The sequence below is a fragment of the Rhinopithecus roxellana genome, chromosome 13 (genome assembly GCF_007565055.1).
Source record: "Rhinopithecus roxellana isolate Shanxi Qingling chromosome 13, ASM756505v1, whole genome shotgun sequence".
Taxonomy (NCBI): Eukaryota; Metazoa; Chordata; class Mammalia; order Primates; family Cercopithecidae; genus Rhinopithecus; species Rhinopithecus roxellana.
Window position 1 is genome coordinate 103,973,960 of NC_044561.1, and position 19,745 is coordinate 103,993,704.

General features: G+C 46.7%; 2 protein-coding genes across 10 annotated transcripts in view; one reads left to right on the forward strand and one right to left on the reverse strand.

Annotated features, from left to right (window-relative positions):
• BCL2L1 (BCL2 like 1) overlaps positions 1 to 19,745 on the reverse strand; it is a 66,616-nt gene that overhangs the window by 12,737 nt on the left and 34,134 nt on the right. The window lies entirely within an intron of this gene.
• Positions 443 to 6,814, forward strand: LOC104653719 (bromodomain-containing protein 7-like). Its single transcript, XM_010352790.2, is given in 5 exon segments — positions 443 to 1,615; positions 2,147 to 2,237; positions 2,240 to 2,412; positions 2,414 to 2,651; positions 2,654 to 6,814. Coding segments are annotated over 5 exon segments (1,941 nt in total). The 5' UTR covers positions 443 to 1,357; the 3' UTR covers positions 3,835 to 6,814.

Here is a 19,745-nt window from a genome sequence, read left to right on the forward strand (position 1 = left end):
CTCTGTCTCCCTTGGTTCTGCTCTCTCTCCTCTACTGCTCTCCTCCAAGTATCAGTTTCCTCATTTGTGAAATGGAGGTGCTATCTGGATGAAGGCAATTAATTTCGACTTCTCTACCAAGTTGGGCTGCCAGAGCACAGAGCAGGCAGAGAACCAATAAATCTTGCAAACTAGATTAAAATATTTTGCTTTTGACCTCATCTGTAAAATGGGGATTAAAAATGTCCTTATTTCTTCCTTTTTCTTTTTTTTTGAGACAGAGTCTTACTCTGTCGACCAGGCTGGAGTATAGTGGCACAATCTTGGCTCACTGCAACCTCTGCCTCCCATGTTCAAGTGATTCATTCTCCCACCTCAGCCTCCCAAGTAGTTGGGACTACAGGCATGCGCCACCATGCCTGGCTTTTTGTATTTTTAGTACAGACTGGGTTTCACCATGTTGGTCAGGCTGGTCTCGAACTCCTGACCTCAAATGATCACCCACCTCGGCGCCCCAAAGTGCTGAGATTATAGGCATGAGCCACTGCGCCTTGCCCAAAATGACCTTATTTCAAAAGAATACCACGTGGATTCAAATTAATACATGTAAAGGTCTTAGAACTGTGTGTGGCACATAGTTAACTTTGAGTAAATGTCTGGTTTATTGTTCTTACTAGTAGACCATGGCTCAGCTTGTGTCTCAGAGCCTTCTCTATGGCCTACAAGGGCCTGCAGGGTTTTCTCAGCTTCACCTAGGGCCAGGCTGCTTCATTCCTCACATGCCATGTTCTGTTCAGACTCAGGACCTTTGCCCACACTGGTGCTTCTGCCACGCTCTGTCCCACTCATCTCTGAGGTCTTAATCCACAGGTTACTTTCTCAAGGAGCCTAGCTGCTCACTTCCTCCCCCATCTGACCATGGGCTCTGTCCTCTAGGCCTTGCCCAGTGCTGGGTCCAGAGAAGGTGCTGAAGAGTATGGCTGAGTGGTGGACAGAGAGGAGGGAAGAGGAAAAACGCCAGTTCCCACCTTCTTCATTCCTTTCCTCACTGCCTGGTAAAACTAGAAAGAGGCCCCAATATACCAGGTGATTAGGCAGGGTGTCCAGTATTCTCCAGACACTTTCTCTCAGGATAAGAAAGGGGGACAGGAAGCTTATGGGAAAGTTCTAGAAAAGGCATCTTCTGGCTCCGGCTGCTCGCCCCCCCGCCACCACTCTCGGGCTCCGACCGGTCTCGCGCGCCGTCTTCTCGAGAGGGGCCTCGCGGCGCGGGGTCTCGCGGGCCCGCTCCCGCCCTCCGCTCGCCTGGCCCGGACCGGAAGCGGTGCCGCATGGCCTGGGCCTGGCGCGGGGGGCGGGCACCGGGGCCCGGTCGGACATGGGCAAGAAGCACAAGAAGCACAAGTCGGAGAAACACCTCTACGAGGAGTATGTGGAGAAGCCCTTGAAGCTGGTTCTCAAAGTAGGAGGGAAGGAAGTCACCGAACTCTCCACGGGCAGTTCGGGGCACGACTCCAGCCTCTTCGAAGACAAAAACGATCATGACAAACACAAGGACAGAAAGCGGAAAAAGAGAAAGAAAGGAGAGAAGCAGGTTCCAGGGGAAGAAAAGGGGAGAAAACGGAGAAGAGTTAAGGCATTGGATTATTCCTATTTTTTACTATTTTAAACAATGCTGCAGTAATCTTTTTTTTTTTTTTTTTTTTTTTTTGTTGAGACAGAGTCTTGCTCTGTCGCCCAGGCTGGAGTGCAGTGGCTGGATCTCAGCTCACTGCAAGCTCGGCCTCCCGGGTTTACGCCATTCTCCTGCCTCAGCCTCCCAAGTAGCTGGGACTACAGGCGCCCGCCACCTCGCCCGGCTAGTTTTTTGTATTTTTTTAGTAGAGACGGGGTTTCACTGTGTTAGCCAGGATGGTCTCGATCTCCTGACCTCGTGATCCACCCGTCTCGGCCTCCCAAAGTGCTGGGATTACAGACTTGAGCTACCGCGCCCGTCCAATGCTGCAGTAATCTTGTACCAAGTCTCCATGTAGACCATATGACAGGAAATTTCTCTGGTATATGCACAGACAGTAGCAGTTGAGAAGTAGGATAAAGGCTTCACTAGCTTTGATAGATAATTACTAATTGCTCTGCTAAGGATTGTTCCTATTCACCCAATTGCAAGGAGGATAAAAAGAAGCGAGATCGAGACCGGGTGGAGAATGAGGCAGAAAAAGACCTCCAGTGTCACGCCCCTGTGAGATTAGACTTGCCCCCGAGAAGCCTCTCACAAGCTCTTTAGCCAAACAAGTAGAACAGACACCCCTTCAAGAAGCTTTGAATCAACTGATGAGACAATTGCAGAGAAAAGATCCAAGTGCTTTCTTTTCATTTCCCGTAACTGATTTTATTGCTCCTGGCTACTCCATGATCATTAAACACCCAATGGATTTTTAGTACCATGAAAGAAAAGATCAATAACAATGACTATCAGTCCATAGAAGAACTAAAGGATAACTTCAAACTAATGTGTACTAATGCCATGATTTACAATAAACCAGAGACCATTTATTATAAAGCTGCAAAGAAGCTGTTGCACTCAGGGATGAAAATTCTTAGCCAGGAAAGAATTCAGAGCCTGAAGCAGAGCATAGACTTCATGGCTGACTTGCAGAAAACTCGAAAGCAGAAAGAACAGACACCTCACAGAGTGGGGAGGACGGAGGCTGCTGGCCGAGAGAGAGAGAGGACTCTGGAGATGCCGAAGCACATGCCTTCAAGAGTCCCAGCAAAGAAAATAAAAAGAAAGACAAAGATATGCTTGAAGATAAGTTTAAAAGCAGTAAGTTAGAGAGAGAGCAGGAGCAGCTTGACCGCATCGTGAAGGAATCTGGAGGAAAGCTGACCAGGCGGCTTGTGAACAGTCAGTGCGAATTCGAAAGAAGAAAACCAGATGGAACAACAACACTGGGACTTCTCCATCCTGTGGATCCCATTGTAGGAGAGCCAGGCTACTGCCCTGTGAGACTGGGAATGACAACTGGAAGACTTCAGTCTGGAGTGAATACTTTGCAGGGGTTCAAAGAGGATAAAAGGAACGAAGTCACTCCAGTGTTGTATTTGAATTATGGGCCCTACAGTTCTTATGCACCGCATTATGACTCCACATTTGCGAATATCAGCAAGGATGATTCTGATTTAATCTATTCAACCTATGGGGAAGACTCTGATCTTCCAAGCGATTTCAGCATCCATGAGTTTTTGGCCACGTGCCAAGATTATCCCTATGTCATGGCAGACAGTTTACTGGATGTTTTAACAAAAGGAGGTCATTCCAGGACCCTACAAGAGATGGAGATGTCATTGCCTGAAGATGAAGGCCATACTAGGACACTTGACACAGCAAAAGAAATGGAGATTACGGAAGTAGAGCCACCAGGGCGTTTGGACTCCAGTACTCAAGACAGGCTCATAGCGCTGAAAGCTGTAACAAATTTTGGCATTCCAGTTGAAGTTTTTGACTCTGAAGAAGCTGAAATATTCCAGAAGAAACTTGATGAGACCACCAGATTGCTCAGGGAACTCCAGGAAGCCCAGAATGAACGTTTGAGCACCAGACCCCCTCCCAACATGATCTGTCTCTTGGGTCCCTCATACAGAGAAATGCATCTTGCTGAACAAGTGACCAATAATCTTAAAGAACTTGCACAGCAAGTAACTCCAGGTGATATTGTAAGCACGTATGGAGTTCGAAAAGCAATGGGGATTTCCATTCCTTCCCCCCTCATGGAAAACAACTTTGTGGATTTGACAGAAGATACTGAAGAACCTAAAAAGATGGATGTTGCTGAGTGTGGACCTGGTGGAAGTTGAGGCTGCCTGGTATCTGATTATATGTTATGTACATACTTTTTCATTCTTAACTTAGAAATGCTTTTCAGAAGATATTAAATATTTGTAAACTGTGTTTTTAATTAAACTTTGGAACAGTGGGAAAAAAAAAAAAAAAAGGCATCTTCTACACTGTGCTGAGGCAATGGGCAGGAATGGGGTAGCAATCTCCAAAGACTAGGACTTCCTTCTGAGGTCTTTGACCCCAAGTGCTCCATGGTCCAAAGCAGCTTCTCCTTCCTCCTCTCCATCCAAAGCTATGGCAACTACCTTGTCTGGTGCAGATCAGTGCTGGATGCTGCGGGGAAGAGAGTACTGGGCTGACAGTCAGTGGATGTGGGTTTTGTTTCCCAGGTCCATTGCTGATTTGCAGGTGAGTCCTTTCCCCTGTCTGAGACTCTGGGAAAGTCTGGGACTTTCCCCAACTGTCAAATGAAGTGGGAATCATCTCAAAGGGCTCCGTCTAGGGCTGCAGCATAAGGAGAAAGAAAGTAACTCATGCAGACAAATGAGTGACTGCCGGGGTTCTCTCTCTCAGGGGTATCCAAAAGATCCAGTAATTAGTGTGTAAACTGAGAAGCAACATTCTGAAGTAGGAGGACTTGTTGCCACAAAGGAATCTGATTCTTCTCCACCTCAAAGCCTGCTGGGCATTGCTCTGAAACCTGCAGGATTCCAGGGGAAGAGAGCAATAGGCACATCTATGACCCAGGGCAGACTCCTGGGCAAGGCTAGATCTTTCCACGCTCCAGCTCCTGTGGCCTCGACCTCTTCACCCCAGCACCGCCTCCAACTAGTCCAGACAAGTCCCGAGTATTTTCAGCCACCTTTATCTGATCGGAAATGTTTGGAATTCCACAGCAGAAGGCAACAGCTCTGGAGGATTTGGGGAAGGGAGCAAATCCCTGCAACACCCTTCCCTTCCGCCTCAGCCTCCCAAGTAGTTCGGACTACTTGTACATTCCCACTGTACAGATGAATGCTCACACCCCATGTAACCAAACACTCAGGGCTGAAGGCACCCACGGGGTTACATTTCCTTCTGTTCTGTGATGTGATGGAACTGGGAAACAAAACCCACATCCACTGACTGTCAGCCTCGTACTCTTCTCCACAGCATCCAGCACTGATCTGCACCAGACAAGGGAGTGGGTTCCTTCTAGTTTTCTGCCCTATTCATTTCTGCCCCAGTTCATTACCCCTTTAAGGTGCAGAACAGTAAGATGCCTGAGATGGTGAGAAGAGGGCTAAGGTACTTTGCCTGATGTCGAGGGAGGGGGCACCCAGAGGTGTGCTGTTCACAGTCAATACCCAGAGCACCACCACCAGGAGGCCCGGAAGCAACCCACTGTCCCACCTGATGTGGCCTGTGGACCACTCAGAAATTTCAGAGCGTCACAGAGCTGTGTGGTTCAACCCTCAGCAGGTAAGAAACTGAGGCCCAGAGGAACTGAAGGGATGCCTCCAAGTCTTCATACAGGGACAAAGCAGAGCCTGGCCTCAGGCCTCCTTACCCTGGAGTGAGACAGTGTGGCTTCCAACCCTAGTTCTATGACTACCTGGCTGCAGGACCTGGAGCAAGACACTTTACCCCTCCAAGCCTGGTGTTCCGGCTGCAAAATGAAAACAGCTGTACCTACTTCACAGGCCTAGCAGCAGAGTTAAATGGTCCATGGTAAGCGTTCTGTAAATGTTAGTTGCTGCTGTTGTTATTATCGTTATTATTTAAGACGAAGTCTCACTCTGTCTCTGTCGCCCAGGCTGGAGTCAGTGGTGTGATCTGTGCTCACTGCAACCTCTGCCTCCTGGGTTCAGGCGATTCTCATGTCTCAGCCTCCCGAGTAGCTAGGATTATAGGCATGTGCCACCACACAAATTTTTGTACTTCTGTAGGCTAATTTTTGTATTTCAGTGGAGACAGGGTTTTGCTATGTTGGCCAGGATGGTCTTGTACTCCCGGCCTCAAGTGATCCAGCTGCCTCAGCCTCCCAAAGTGCTGGGATTATAGGCATGAGCCACTGCACCAGGCCTTTTTTTTTATTGCTGAAAAATGAGTGGCTCCATTTATGCTTCTCATAGTGTCTCTCTTATTTGTAGCTATAAATAAACAAAAAGTAACAGCTAGTATTTGCTGAACTAATATTTACTGTTTGAATTCTCAAAATCTTGCAAGTAGGTGCTGTTCCCATTTTACCAATGAGGAAACTAAAATTCAGAGAGGTGATGAGACTTTGCCTGAGGTCCCTGGTTACTAGTGAGGGCATTCAACTTCACAGCATGCTAAATTTACCAGTGCAACATGATACATGAAAAGATTTTACTAAGACTTCTTTCCTTCACCCTTTCACCTACCCAATATTTACTGAGAATCTGCTATTCCTAGGCCTTGGGAGTCAGAGATGACTTTAAGCACATGTAAGTAGCATTCCCCCAGGTTCCCTGGGTGCCTCGAGGGGTGAGACAGGGAAGAGTGTGCTGAGGCTACTCAGTGACGAACTCACTTTCCCCCAAGCCAGCTCTGCAAGGACAGTATTTGCAGAGAGTTCCTCCCTCTGTCTGATCTTTATCTTGGAAACAAAAGTGATGCCACGTAGCTTTGGTGAAGCTATTAGATGAGTTTTCTAAGACGGGACATGGTCTATTTGTAAGCCAGGCTGACCTATGGAGTTGTAGGAAGGCTACCTAGCTCTGGACACTCATTCATTCACCAAATCTTCATTAAGTGCCCACTAAGATTCAGGCACTGTGCTAAGCGCTGGGGATAAAGCAGTGACTAAATAGAATGAAAATTCGTACCTGTATGAGTTTACAATCAAACGGGAAGAGACAGGCAATAAACATGTCAGATGGTGATGCGTTAAGAAAGAATAAGGCCGGGCGCAGTGGCTCAAGCCTGTAATCCCAGCACTTTGGGAGGCCGAGATGGGCGGATCACGAGGTCAGGAGATCGAGACCATCCTGGCTAACACTGTGAAACCCCGTCTCTACTAAAAAATACAAAAAACTAGCCAGGCGAGGTGGCGGGCGCCTGTAGTCCCATCTACTCGGGAGGCTGCGGCAGGAGAACGGCGTAAACCCGGGAGGCAGAGCTTGCAGTGAGCTGAGATCCGGCCACTGCACTCCAGCCTGGGCGACAGAGTGAGACTCCATCTCAAAGAAAAAAAAAAAAAAAAAAAAGATATTAAAAAAAAGAAAGAATAAATGTGAGAAAGGGGGTACAGCGAAACACAGAAGAAAGTAAGATTAGAATCCATGGTCAGGGAAAACTTCTTGAGGAAGTGAATTTGATCAGAGACCTGAGTGAAGTGAGGGAGCAGGCATTGCAAAGATCTGAGAAAAGGCCGTGGGAACAAGTGCAAAGGCCCAGAGGCGGGAACAAGGCAAAAAAAAAAAAAAAAAAAAAAAAAAAAAGGCCCAGAGGCAGGAACATGCTTGAGGTGTTCCAGGAACAGGAAAAATGCCAGTGTGGCTGAAGTCCAGTGAAGTGAGGAGACCGGTAGTGATGAGATCTGGAGGTAGCCAAGGGCCCTATTGTGTAGGGCCTGGTAGGCCATTTGAAGACTTGGGCTTATCCTGGGAAAGCACTGCAGGGTTTTGAGCAGGGGAAGGACATGACCTGACCTTGGTGTTCAATAGTGTCCCTCTGGCTGCTGGGTGGAGATCTCCAGGAGTCTGGTGAGATAATCAGGAAAATATGACAGTGGCTTAGCCACACTGGTGCCAGAGAAGTTGGTGAGAAGCAGTCAGTTTCAGAATTTATTTTTTAAAGTAAAGCTGGGCCAGGTGCAGTGGTTCATGTCTACAATCGCAGCACTTTGGGAGGCCGAGGTGAGAGAACTGCTTGAGTCCAAATGTTTCAGACCAGTCTGGGCAACATGGGAAAATCCTATTTTTACAAAAAAATAACACAAGAGTAGCTGGGCGTGATGGCATGTTCCAGCTATTCTGGAGGCTGAGATGGGAGGACTGCTGGAGCCCCAGAGGCTGAGGCTGCAGTGAGCCATGACTGCGCCACTGCACTTCAGCCTGGGTGACACAGCAAGACCCTGTTCTCAATCAATCAATCAATCAATAAAAGTAGAACTGAAAGGATTTGCTGATGAATTAGATGTGGACTGTGGGAGTTGCCTGCCCCTTTGGCCCTCTGTTTCCCATCTATAAAAGACAGGAGAAGAGGTCCTTGGCGATTTCTTTCCAGCTTGATAACTATGAGGACCTATATGAAGAAAGAGATAAAGCAACTATTTCTGTGCTCTCATGGAAGCAAAATCACTTGCTCACCAGGCCTCAAAGTGTGGATGGCAATAAGATGAGAAAGGCAGAGGATGGACAGAGACAGTGCAGTGAAGGGAGGGCAGGGCTCTGCCTAGGCTGTGGCTATCCCACTTTCAGCACACACATCACTGCCAGGCATATGCCAGGCCACAGAGTAGACAGGCTCCAGTGGGAGTGGGGGTCGGGGTAGCTTGCTTTATATTAGGAGGGAAGAGGCATCAGAGCTGTCGTTGTCCAGGGCCTACTAGGCAGAAGGTGCTCAGTGACTGACTGACTGAATGAATGAATGAATAAATAAATAAGGTAATGCCAAAAGGCCAGTATATGTGCAAGAACTTCCCAAGTCCTTCCAAATTAACAAGAGGTAGGCCTGGCCCAAAGGATTGCTGTCCTGTCACTTTATCTGCTTATTCTAGGCTGAGCTTCAAGTTCTTGTTCTCTGTGAATGGGAGACTATGTGGTCTGAATCACTGAAGCAGGATTTTAGAGCTGGAAGGAAGCACAGACACATTTGGTTCACTCTATCCACAATTTCAGCCATCACTGTTTTGACCTTATCTGTGATTCTGTTATTATTTACTTAACATTTTTCTTTTCTTGTCAAGACAGGGTCTCACTCTGTTGCCCAGGGTGGAGTGCAGTGGTGTGATCAAGGCTCACTAAGGCCTCAACCTCCCAGGCTCAAGCAATCCTCCCACCTCAGTCTCCCGACTAGGTGGGACTACAGGTGTGCATCACCATGCCTGGCTAATTTATTTTTATTTTTCTTTTTGTAGCGATAAGGTCTCACTATGTTGCTCAGTCTGGTCCCTGAACTACTGAGCTCAAGCTATCCTCTCGCTTTGGCCTCCCAAAGTGCTGGGATTACAGCTGTAAGCCACTGTGCCTGGCCTACTTAACATTATTCTATCAATTTAGTTACTTTTTATAAATTTAAATAAATGTACTGAAAATCCTTAATTTCTTCCCAAACCTGTTCGTTCTGCATCTTTCTCATCCTTAAATGCCCTCTAGCACTCATCTGTCAATATATCTTGATGGATCTGTATTCTAAATTTATCTAGAGTTCCACCACTTCCCACCATCTCCACTGCTATCATTTGGTCCAAGCCAGTATCATTTCTTGCCTGTATTGTCCTAACAGCCTCCTTACTGGTCTCCCAGCTTCTGATCGACCCCATGGTTCCCTCACTACATGGCAGCCAGAGGGGTCAGCAAAGTCAGTTTCCTGTCTGCTCAAAACCCTCCACTGCCTTCCCATCTCACCTAGAGGAGAACCAAAGTGTCTCACCACTGCTCACACAAACCTTCCTTTCCAACCACTTCTCCTCTGCTTACTCTGTTCTAGCCACACTCATCTCCTGTGTTCCTCCTCAAACATGCCAGGCACACCATTCCCACCCTTTGGCCTCTGCACTTGTTCTTTACGTTTGGAATGTTTTTTTTCCATAGACTGTTACATGGTTTCCTCCCTCAGATCATGCAGATCTCTGCTCATATGCCTCCTCCTCAGAGGCCTTCCTTAATTATCCTTTATTAAAAAGGCAAACACATACCAAAAGCTGCCTACTACAGGCCCCCCAATCACTCTCTGTCCTCTTAGAATGTAAACTTCATGACGGCTGGGCGCGGTCGCTCACGCCTGTAATCCCAGCACTTTGGGAGATCGAGGTGGGTGGATCACCTGAGGTCAGGAGTACAAGACTAGCCTGGCCAACATAGTGAAACCCCGTCTTTACTAAAAATACAAAAATTAGCTGGGTGTGGTGGCGGGCACCTGTAATCCCAGCTACTCAGGAGGCTGAGGCAAAAGAATCACTTGAACCTGTGAGTCAGAGGTTGCAGTGAGCCGAGGCTGCACCACTGCACTCCAGCCTGGGCAATAAGAGTGAAATGAAACTCCATCTCAAAAAAAAAAAAAAAAAAAAAAAAAAAAAAAAAAAAAAAAAAAAGAATGTGAACTTCATGAAGGCAGGTATCCCCAGTAGCTAGAATAGTGGTTGGCAGATAGTAGACACTCAGTAAATATTTGCTAAATAAATAAATGCAATGAAAAGGCAACTTATTATTCTTACTATAAACAGTATCATTTGCCCCAGATGGAAATCAACAATAAATACACTGACTATTAAAACAGACAATGTCCATCTGTATATCACCTCTAAGTTACCTTGACGATCTTGGTCTAACACTTTTACAGAGGAGATATTTGAGACCCAGGGCAGAGTCAGCCAGCTGACTGGAAGCCAGTCCAGAATGGCCCACAGGTACCCCCCAACATGCCTTGGAACCACAGCCTTGTCCCCCAGGGTGTGGACAAAGAGACTGAATCTCAGGAAAGGTAGAGCTAGGTTGGACCAATAGAACCTATCTGAGAGGCCAGGAAAGCCCTCCCTAGCAAGGCACAGAGCTAGCAGTTTTGCTGAAGAGAACAAAGGCCAAAGAGGCATGAGTGTGCCAGGCTGGGAGAGCCTCATGGGGCTGCATTGTGGGCGACAGGCACGTACAAATCTGTAAGTGAGGTCCACAGAGACCAGACAGCTGAGAGCAGAAATGAAAACAGGATAGGTCCCAAAGGGTGACAGCTTCAATCCCATAAACATCAGACAGGCGTGGGGTTCAGGTGTAGGTCTGGGGACCCAGCTGAGCCCAGGGGAAGGATGGGACCTCCCCAGTCTCCTCCGTCAGTGACTCTAAGCTGAGCTGAGCAGAAGCACCACCAATCCAGCTATAGTCACGCCAGACATCAGACATTAAGGAGGGAAGAGCCAGAGCCACCCTTCTCATCTCCACATTCTGGATGGTCTGTCTCCTCCCAAACCCACTCCAGTCCCAGCCAGCTCCACCCATATGAGCCCTTGGGAATACAAACCTATTTAGAAGGCACCATCCATTTTCCATCTTTGTGGGGCTTAGTGAACATGGCTACAGGTGCAGGGGTGAAGCTAGAGCTGTTGTAACTGCCAGGCCAGCAATGCCTGACCTACATCTCCACGGTTGGTTGCATGCAAAGAAAAATACCAGGGATTTCCGTTGGTGTTCACCACATGCAGCTGCCAAGGGAAGGCTGGGCCTTCTGAAGGCCTGTTGTGAATAGGCCAAGACAAGTGATAAGCTGGCTGGGATAGGCAAGAAGGCTGGCCTCTAAATAATTTACTGGCTCAGGGGACCTCCCTAGATTTTAGAGACTGTATATAATTTTTACCTGCTTTCTACCAAGGTCCTCCATTAAAGCTTTGTTTTTCTTCTTCCAGTATATTTTTATTAAGAATTGAGAAAGACAGCTGGGCGTGGTGGCTCACGCCTGTAATCCCAGCACTTTGGGAGGCCGAGGTGGGTGAATCACGAGGTCAGGAGATCGAGACCATCCTGGCTAACACGGTGAAACCCTGTCTCTACTAAAAAATACAAAAAACTAGCCGGGCGAGGTGGTGGGCGCCTATAGTCCCAGGTACTTGGGAGGCTGAGGCAGGAGAATGGCGTGAACCCGGGAGGCGGAGCTTGCAGTGAGCTGAGATCCAGCCACTGCACCCCAGCCTGGGCGACAGAGCGAGACTCCGTCTCAAAAAAAAAAAAAAAAAAAAAGTTCCCCAAACTAAACAGTTGTTCTTATTGTAAACCATTGGCATTTGCAGTGAGGCTCTAGTTCCCCACAGAAAAGAGGCAATTTGAAAGTTCCACATGGTCAGGTTCAAGAAACGTGAGCTTACTCCTGCTTTGTGGTGGCTCTATTTGGCTATGGTCCTGTCAATTAAGCACTATGGGCCTCACTTTTCTCATCTGACAAGTGTGGAGGATGGATCAGATGATCTCTAAGGCTTTCTCTCCCGCTCCAAAGCACTAAGACCCTATCCCCTGGCCTTTTTTTTCCCCTCAAGGGAGCAGTGGATTGTAAGGGAAAAGTAAGCTTTTTTGGCAGACAAAAGACTGAGTTCTAATCTCAGCAATGACATTTATTAACTTACTGTGTAACAATGGCAACTCACTTCCCCTCTGGGGGCACCTTATTTTCTTCATATATAAGCCAAAGACCCAAAAATGCAGTGAAACAGGCACTCTAGCAGGCCTTTGGCATTATTTTTATGCCTCCATTACGTTGTTCATCCATTAGCATATCCTGGCCTCCCAAAGAACCTGTTCTTTACTTGTTGCTCTGACTTGCAAAACCCTGTCCTTGAAAATTAACAGGTTCCAAGAGCTATGCCATAGGAGCCAGAATAGCCTGGGTCCCCAACCCCCTTCTGATGTCAGTAAAAAGATCACTGCTGGCCGGGCGCGGTGGCTCAAGCCTGTAATCCCAGCACTTTGGGAGGCTGAGACGGGTGGATCATGAGGTCAGGAGATCGAGACTATCCTGGCTAACACGGTGAAACCCCGTCTCGACTAAAAAATACAAAAAACTAGCCGGGTGTGGTGGTGGGCGCCTGTAGTCCCAGCTACTCGGGAGGCTGAGGCAGGAGAATGGCGTGAACCCGGGAGGCGGGGCTTGCAGTGAGCTGAAGTGAGCTGAGATCCGGCCACTGCACTCCAGCCGGGGTGGCAGAGCGAGACTCTATCTCAAAAAAAAAAAAAAAAAAAAAAAAGATCACTGCTATATATTCAATATTTTGTATATGCCAGGCCCTCATGTGTGTTTAAAACTCTTATTTTATGAAGACATGGACGTTAATGATCCTACACTATTATTTTATGACTCCAGCCTGGGTTTCACCATATTTGAAAAAAGAGTGGAAGTAGCAAGCTATATTATCTTAGAGATGTTACAGCCCCACTTCTTTTTTTTTTTTTTTTTGTGAGACGGAGTCTTGCTCTGTCACCCGGGCTGGAGTGCAGTGGCCCGATCTCAGCTCAGGGCAACCTCTGCCTCCCGGGTTTACTCCATTCTCCTGCCTCAGCCTCCTAAGTGACTGGGACTACAGGCGCCCGCCACCACGCCCGGCTGATTTTTTGTATTTTTTAGTAGAGACAGGGTTTCACCGTGTTAGCCAGGATGGTCTCGATCTCCTGACCTCGTGATCCGCCCGTCTCGGCCTCCCAAAGTGCTGGGATTACAGGCTTGAGCTACCGCGCCCGGCAGCCCCACTTCTTTGTCTTTTTGTTCTTTTGTTCACATCTGGTCCATCCTTCTAGGTTCCCGTTACTTGGAACCTCCAGGCCACCCAGCACAATACCCACAGTGCTCTCCCTGAAAGGCCATGGAGTAGAGGGGTTCAGAGTCCCAACTTTATCACTTATTTGTTGTGCACCTCTGGGATGATGACTTAAACTCTTGAGTCTCAGGATCCATGTTTATAAAATGGACAGAAGACCTATCTCATAATGCTCAATGCATGTTTGCTAGCTATTTAAATTATGTTATGTCCTCTTTCTCCTCTGAATTTCTCTAACCCTTATAGTCTTTTCCATTTACTTTGACACTTTCAGTTTCATAATTTAAGTTGTTGAGAGCTAGGCTTGTACTTTAGACTTCTCTCCCACTGCCACAGTGAGCACATGACAGGTATTCGAAAAGCATCTATTATATGTGTGGGAAATGGGTCCTTTTTGAAGTGGTAACAGTGTGGGCCATATCCGATAATCAGTCACCAATCTTCAGGCATCATGTGGCTGCCCACTCTTTGGCTACTCTGTGCTAAGTACTAGGAGTACAGGTAGGGAGTAAGGGGTAAATGGAAACCACAAGTCTTCTTTAAAACAGTGTGAAGTAGAGAATCCAGACTTACCTTCCAGAAAGGGCCTCAAACAATAAGGAAAAGTAAAAAAAGGCAGAGAGAGCCAAGGGAAGCCCGTGGAGACCATAGTTAAGTGAGGGCTTTTGAGTGCAATATATTGGATTTGTATTCTGTCCTTATTATCATTCGACCTTGGGACTATAATTTAACTTACTTTACACTCAGTTTTCTAATCTGGACAATGAGGACAATAACATGTTTCCCAAGAAGGATTATTGTGAAGATGAAAAATACAGGGCGGGCGCGGTGGCTCAAGCCTGTAATCCCAGCACTTTGGGAGGCCGAGATGGGCGGATCACGAGGTCAGGAGATCGAGACCATCCTGGCTAACACGGTGAAACCCCGTCTCTACTAAAAAAATACAAAAATCTAGCCGGGCGAGGTGGCGGGCGCCTGTAGTCCCAGCTACTCCGGAGGCTGAGGCAGGAGAATGGCGTAAAACCGGGAGGCGGAGCTTGCAGTGAGCTGAGATCTGGCCACTGCACTCCAGCCTGGGCGACAGAGTGAGACTCCGTCTCAAAAAAAAAAAAAAAGAAAAGAAAAATACTACATTGGCCAAGTGTGGTGGCTCACACCTGTAATCCCAGAACTTTGGGAGGCCCAGGAGGGAGGATCATTTGAAGCCAGGAGTTTGAGACCAACCTGGTCAAGACAATAAGATCACCATCTCTACAAAAACAAAACAAAACAAAACAAAACAAACGACAGTGTACCTTACAGCATCTTGCACATGGCAGGCACTCAATAAATAGCAGCAACTATACTGTCATTAGTAGATTAAGCACAGATGGGTTACCCCTAAAGGACCCTGTGATGGCCAGTAGATGCACACTGAGAACCAGTGACTTGAGGCTCTCTATAGCAAGTGAAGCTCTGAATGGAGAAAATCTCGGCTGGGCGCAGTGGCTCATGCCTGTAATCCCAGCACTTTGGGAGGCCAAGGTAGACGGATCATGAGGTCAGGAGATCAAGACCATCCTGGCCAACACGGTGAAACCTTGTCTGCACTAAAAATACAAAAAAATTAGCTGTGTGTGGTGGCACGTGCCTGTAATCCCAGCTACTCGAGAGGCTGAGGCAGGAGAATTGCTTGAACCTGGGAGTCGGAGGTTAGACTGAGCCATGATCACCACTGCACTCCAGCTTTGCGACAGAACGAGACTCCATCTCAAAAAAAAAAAAAAAAAAAGAAAAGAAAAGAAGAAAATTCTCAAACTCTTTCCCTGGGAGGGAGGCAGGCAGCTCAGTGTAGACCAGAGGCCTCCAATGAGACATATGTGGGTTCCTCATAGCTTCCACGCTGGGTGTTTTGTGGCCAGTTACCCTCTCTGAGCCTGATTCCTGTATTAGACAATAAGACCGTATGTTTTTCCTCCTGAGAGGCAGGTAAGGGTGTACCATAAGAGCACAGGTGTCAGAGGATTGAAACCTGGGCTTAATCCTAGCTCTGCCACTTAATAGCTGGACCATGACCATGGCACCCTGTTTAACCCTTCTGAGCTTCACTTTTCTCATCTAAAAGCCTTCCTCTCATCTAAAAGCCAGGAGCCAAACTCCTGGGCTCAAGCAATCATTCCACCTCGGCCTCCCAAACTGCTAGGATTACAAATGTGAGTCACTGTGCCTGGCCAATTTTAAACCTCTTTGAGTGGTTATGAGAATTATCAGATAATGTGCCTGTGCCTGGCAAACAGTAACAATTTCACTCGATACATGAAAGTGTTTACCTTATATCCAGTGCCAGGTACAGGAAGGCATTCAAGAAATGTGCTGATGGCTGGCGTGGTGGCTCACACCTGTAAATCCCAGCAATTTGATAGGCTGAGGCGGGCGGATCACCTGAGGTCTGGAGTTTGAGACCAGTCTGGCCAACATAGTGAAACCCCGTCTCTACTAAAAATACAAAAATTAGCCCAGCAAGGTGGTGGGCACCTGTAGTCCCAGCTACTTGGGAGGCTGAGGCAGGAGAACTGCCTAAACCCAAGAGGTAGAGGTTGCAGTGAGCCAAGATTGTGCCACTGCACTCCAGCCTGGGTGACAGAGCGAGACTCTGTCTCCAAAAAAGAAAAAAAGGAAAAGAAAAAGAAACGTGCTGAACCAAACTCTATACTTGGGTGGAAGGGTGTTCAGAAAAAAGATACTCCGGTAAACTGGTACCCACTGCTATGGGCCCAGGCTAACTATCCCTATTAAAATCCCAAGTACACATACCCTTTGCCCCAGTAATTCCACTTTTAGGGATTCATCTCCCCCAGATATACTGTATTCATATATGGGCCAAATGATAAATATGCAGGGCTATTCATTGAGTGTCACTATTATAACTGCAAAAGACTGGGGAAAAAAAATGTGTCTACCAATCGGAACTGGTTAAATAAAGTATAGAATAGTGTCCTGTGTAGAATACCATGCAGCATTAAAAAGACTGAGAAAGCTTTTATGTACTGACACAGAAAGATCTTAAGAGATACAACTCTGATATTTGCATCCTATGACAACAAAATAACACTACTATTTGTAATCGACCACACTAGGGTTGCTGCCATCTCTGACCCTTTGTCTTTGGATGCTGTTAAGCTAAAAGCGGACCAGGATCCATGATGAGGTTCCTCTATCCTCTGGGTTAAGTCTGTCCAGGTAAAATAATAGGGAAAGAAGAATACCATTAAAATAAAAATTGGCTGGGCACAGTGGCTCATACCTGTAATCTTAGCACTTTGGGAGGCTGAGGCAGGAGGACTGCTTGAGGCCAGGAGTTCAGGACTAGCCTGGGCAACACAGCAAGACCCTGTCTCTAAAATTAAAGAAGAAAAGCAAAGGAAGAAAGGGGAAGGGGAAGGGAAGGGAAGGGGAGGGGAGGGGAAGAGAAGGGAGAGGGGAGGGGAGGGGAGAGGGGAGGGGAGGGGAGAGGGAGGGAGGGGGAGGGAAGGGGAGGGAGGGGGAGGGAAGGGGAGGGAGGGCGAGGGAAGGGGAGGGAAGAGGGAGAAAGGAAGGAAGAAAACTGGGTGCAGTGGCTCATGCCTGTAATCCTACTAACATTTTAGGAGGCTGAGGCGGGTGGACTGCTTGAGCCTAGGAGTTCAAAACCAGCCTGGGAGACATAGTGAGATCCCGTCTCTACAAAAAAAAAAAAAAGAAAAAGAAAAAGAAAAGAAAGAAAGAAAGAAAGAAAGAAAAATAAAAATTATCCCATGGTGGTCCTGGAAGAAAAAAGGGAAGGTAGGAAACTTAATCCTAGAGGAAGTAGTAGTAGTCAGGCTCTAGGAGAAGGGCTGGCAACGGCCTGAAAATCCCCTCCCCAGTCTTTCCTTACTACTCCCTCTCTTGTTCTATTTAAAATCAGTCTCTTCCATGCCTGCTAAGACTACTTTATCAGGAACTCCTGAAAGTAGACAGAGACTAAATTGGCTCTGAAAGAATACAAATGGCTAATAACACGTTAAGAAAAGATGTTCTACCTCACAAGTAACCCTGGAAATAGTCCTTGGATATTTTTAACTTTTTATTTATTTATTTATTTATTTTTATTATTATACTTTAAGTTCTAGGGTACATGTGCATAACGTGCAGGTTTGTTACATATGTATACTTGTGCTATGTTGGTGTGCTGCACCCATCAACTTGTCAGCCCCCATCAACTCGTCATTTACATCAGGTATAACTCCCAATGCAATCCCTCCCCCCTCCCCTGATATTTTTAACTTTTTCCTCCCCCCGTGACAGGGTCTCACTCTGTCATCCAGGCTGGAGTGCAGTGGCACAATCATGACTCACTGCAGCTTCAACCTCCCGGACTCAAGAGATTCTCCCATTTTAGCTTCCCAAGTAGGTAGGACTACAGATGTGTACCACCACAAACGACTAATTTTTTTTTGTTGTTTTTTTTTGAGAGAGACAGGGTCTCACTATGTTGTCCAGGCTGGTCTCAAACTCCTGGGCTCAAGCAATCATTCCACCTCGGCCTCCCAAACTGCTAGGATTACAAATGTGAGTCACTGTGCCTGGCCAATTTTAAACTTATTCTTATGAGAATATTTAATCATGTACAAAAGTAGACAGAATAAAACGAACCCATCATTCAACTTCAACAAGTATCAACTTGGTGCCAATCTGATTTCATCTGTTCCCCAACCACTACCTCTCTCACTTGGGTATTATTTTGAAGCAAATCCCACACACAGGTCAGTATGAAGTTCTCTGTGTTTTTAGACAGAGTCTCTCTCTGCTGCCCAGGCTGGAGTGCAATGGTATGAGGTATGATCTCAGCTCACTGCAACCTCCATCTCCTGAGTTCAAGCAATTCTCATGTCTCAGCCTTCCAAGAAGCTGGGATTACAGGCGTGCGCCACCACGCCTGGCTAAGATTTGATAAACTCTCTCCCACATGCTGGCTTTGAGAATTGATTGAAAAGTTAAAAAAGAAAAAAGGAAAAAAACCCTCAACTTTTTCCCAAAGAGGGTACCTTCGTTCATTATGAAATATCAATACAGTAGGCCGGGCACGGTGGCTCACGCCTGTAATCCCAGCACTTTGGGAGGCCGAGGCGGGTGGATCACCTGAGGTCAGGAGTTCGAGACCAGCCTGGCTAACATGGTGAAACCCTGTCTCTACTAAAAATACAAAAATTAGCTGGGTGTGGTGGTGCATGCCTGTAATTCCACCTTCTCGAAAGGCTGAGGCAGGAGAATCATTTGAACCCGGGAGGTGGAGGTTGCAGTGAGCCAAGACCGTGCCACCGTACTCCAGCCTGGGCGACAACGAGACTCTGTTTCAAAATAAAAAATAAAATAAACAGGCCAGGTGCAGTGATGCCCGGCAAACAAATTAATCCCAGCTACTCAAGAGGCTGAGGTAGGAGAACTGAAAGACTATATTTGTAACATGCAGAGACAAAGTATTAGTATTCAAAATATATTTTAAAAGCCTACAAACCCTAAGAAAAAGTCAAATCAAAAGGAAATGGAGCAAGGACTTGAACATTTTACAAAGAGGAAACATGAATGGCCAACAGATGTAAGAAAAGATTCACAAGCCGCACTTGTAATCTGAGAAAAGCAAATTAAAACCACAAGATACCATCTCACACCCACCAGCTCCATAAAAATTTAAGTCTGACCATATCAAGTATTAACAAAGAGGTAAAGTAATGGAAAACCCATATGCTGTTAGTGGCTGTGTAAATTCATACAAACACAGGAAAACAATCTGCCATTACCTTCTGATCAAGCAATTCCACTTCTGTGTAAACCCTACAACAAGGATTCTCAGTGAGGTCCCAGGACCAAGAGCGGCAGCATCAGCTGAGAAGTTGTTAGAATTGCAAATTCTGAGGGTCCCAACCCTGACATACATAATCAAACACTTTGGGGGTGGAGCCCAGCAATCTGAGGTTTAACAAACCTTCCAGGTGATTCTGATGGGCAGCTAAAGTTTGGGAACCACCGGCCTGGGAGAAACTCTTGAACATGTGCATGTGCAGGAGACACAAACAGTTTTCTTAACAGCATTGTCTGAAATAGCAAAAACAAGCTATTTGTTATTTGGTTATTTGGGAACAACCCAAATACCACTGACAGCAGAATGGATACACAGCTTGAGATATAATCATAAAAAAGGGATATGAAAATGAACAAATTATGCTATGCAAGTAACATGGATCTCAACCTTGAATGAAAAAAGGAAGACTGCAGACCATAAACAGAATAATACCTAAATGAAGTTTAAAAGTATGCAAAGGGGCCGGACGCGGTGGCTCAAGCCTGTAATCCCAGCACTTTGGGAGGCCGAGACGGGCGGATCACGAGGTCAGGAGATCGAGACCATCCTGGCTAACACGGTGAAACCCTGTCTCTACTAAAAATACAAAACACTAGCTGGGCGAGGTG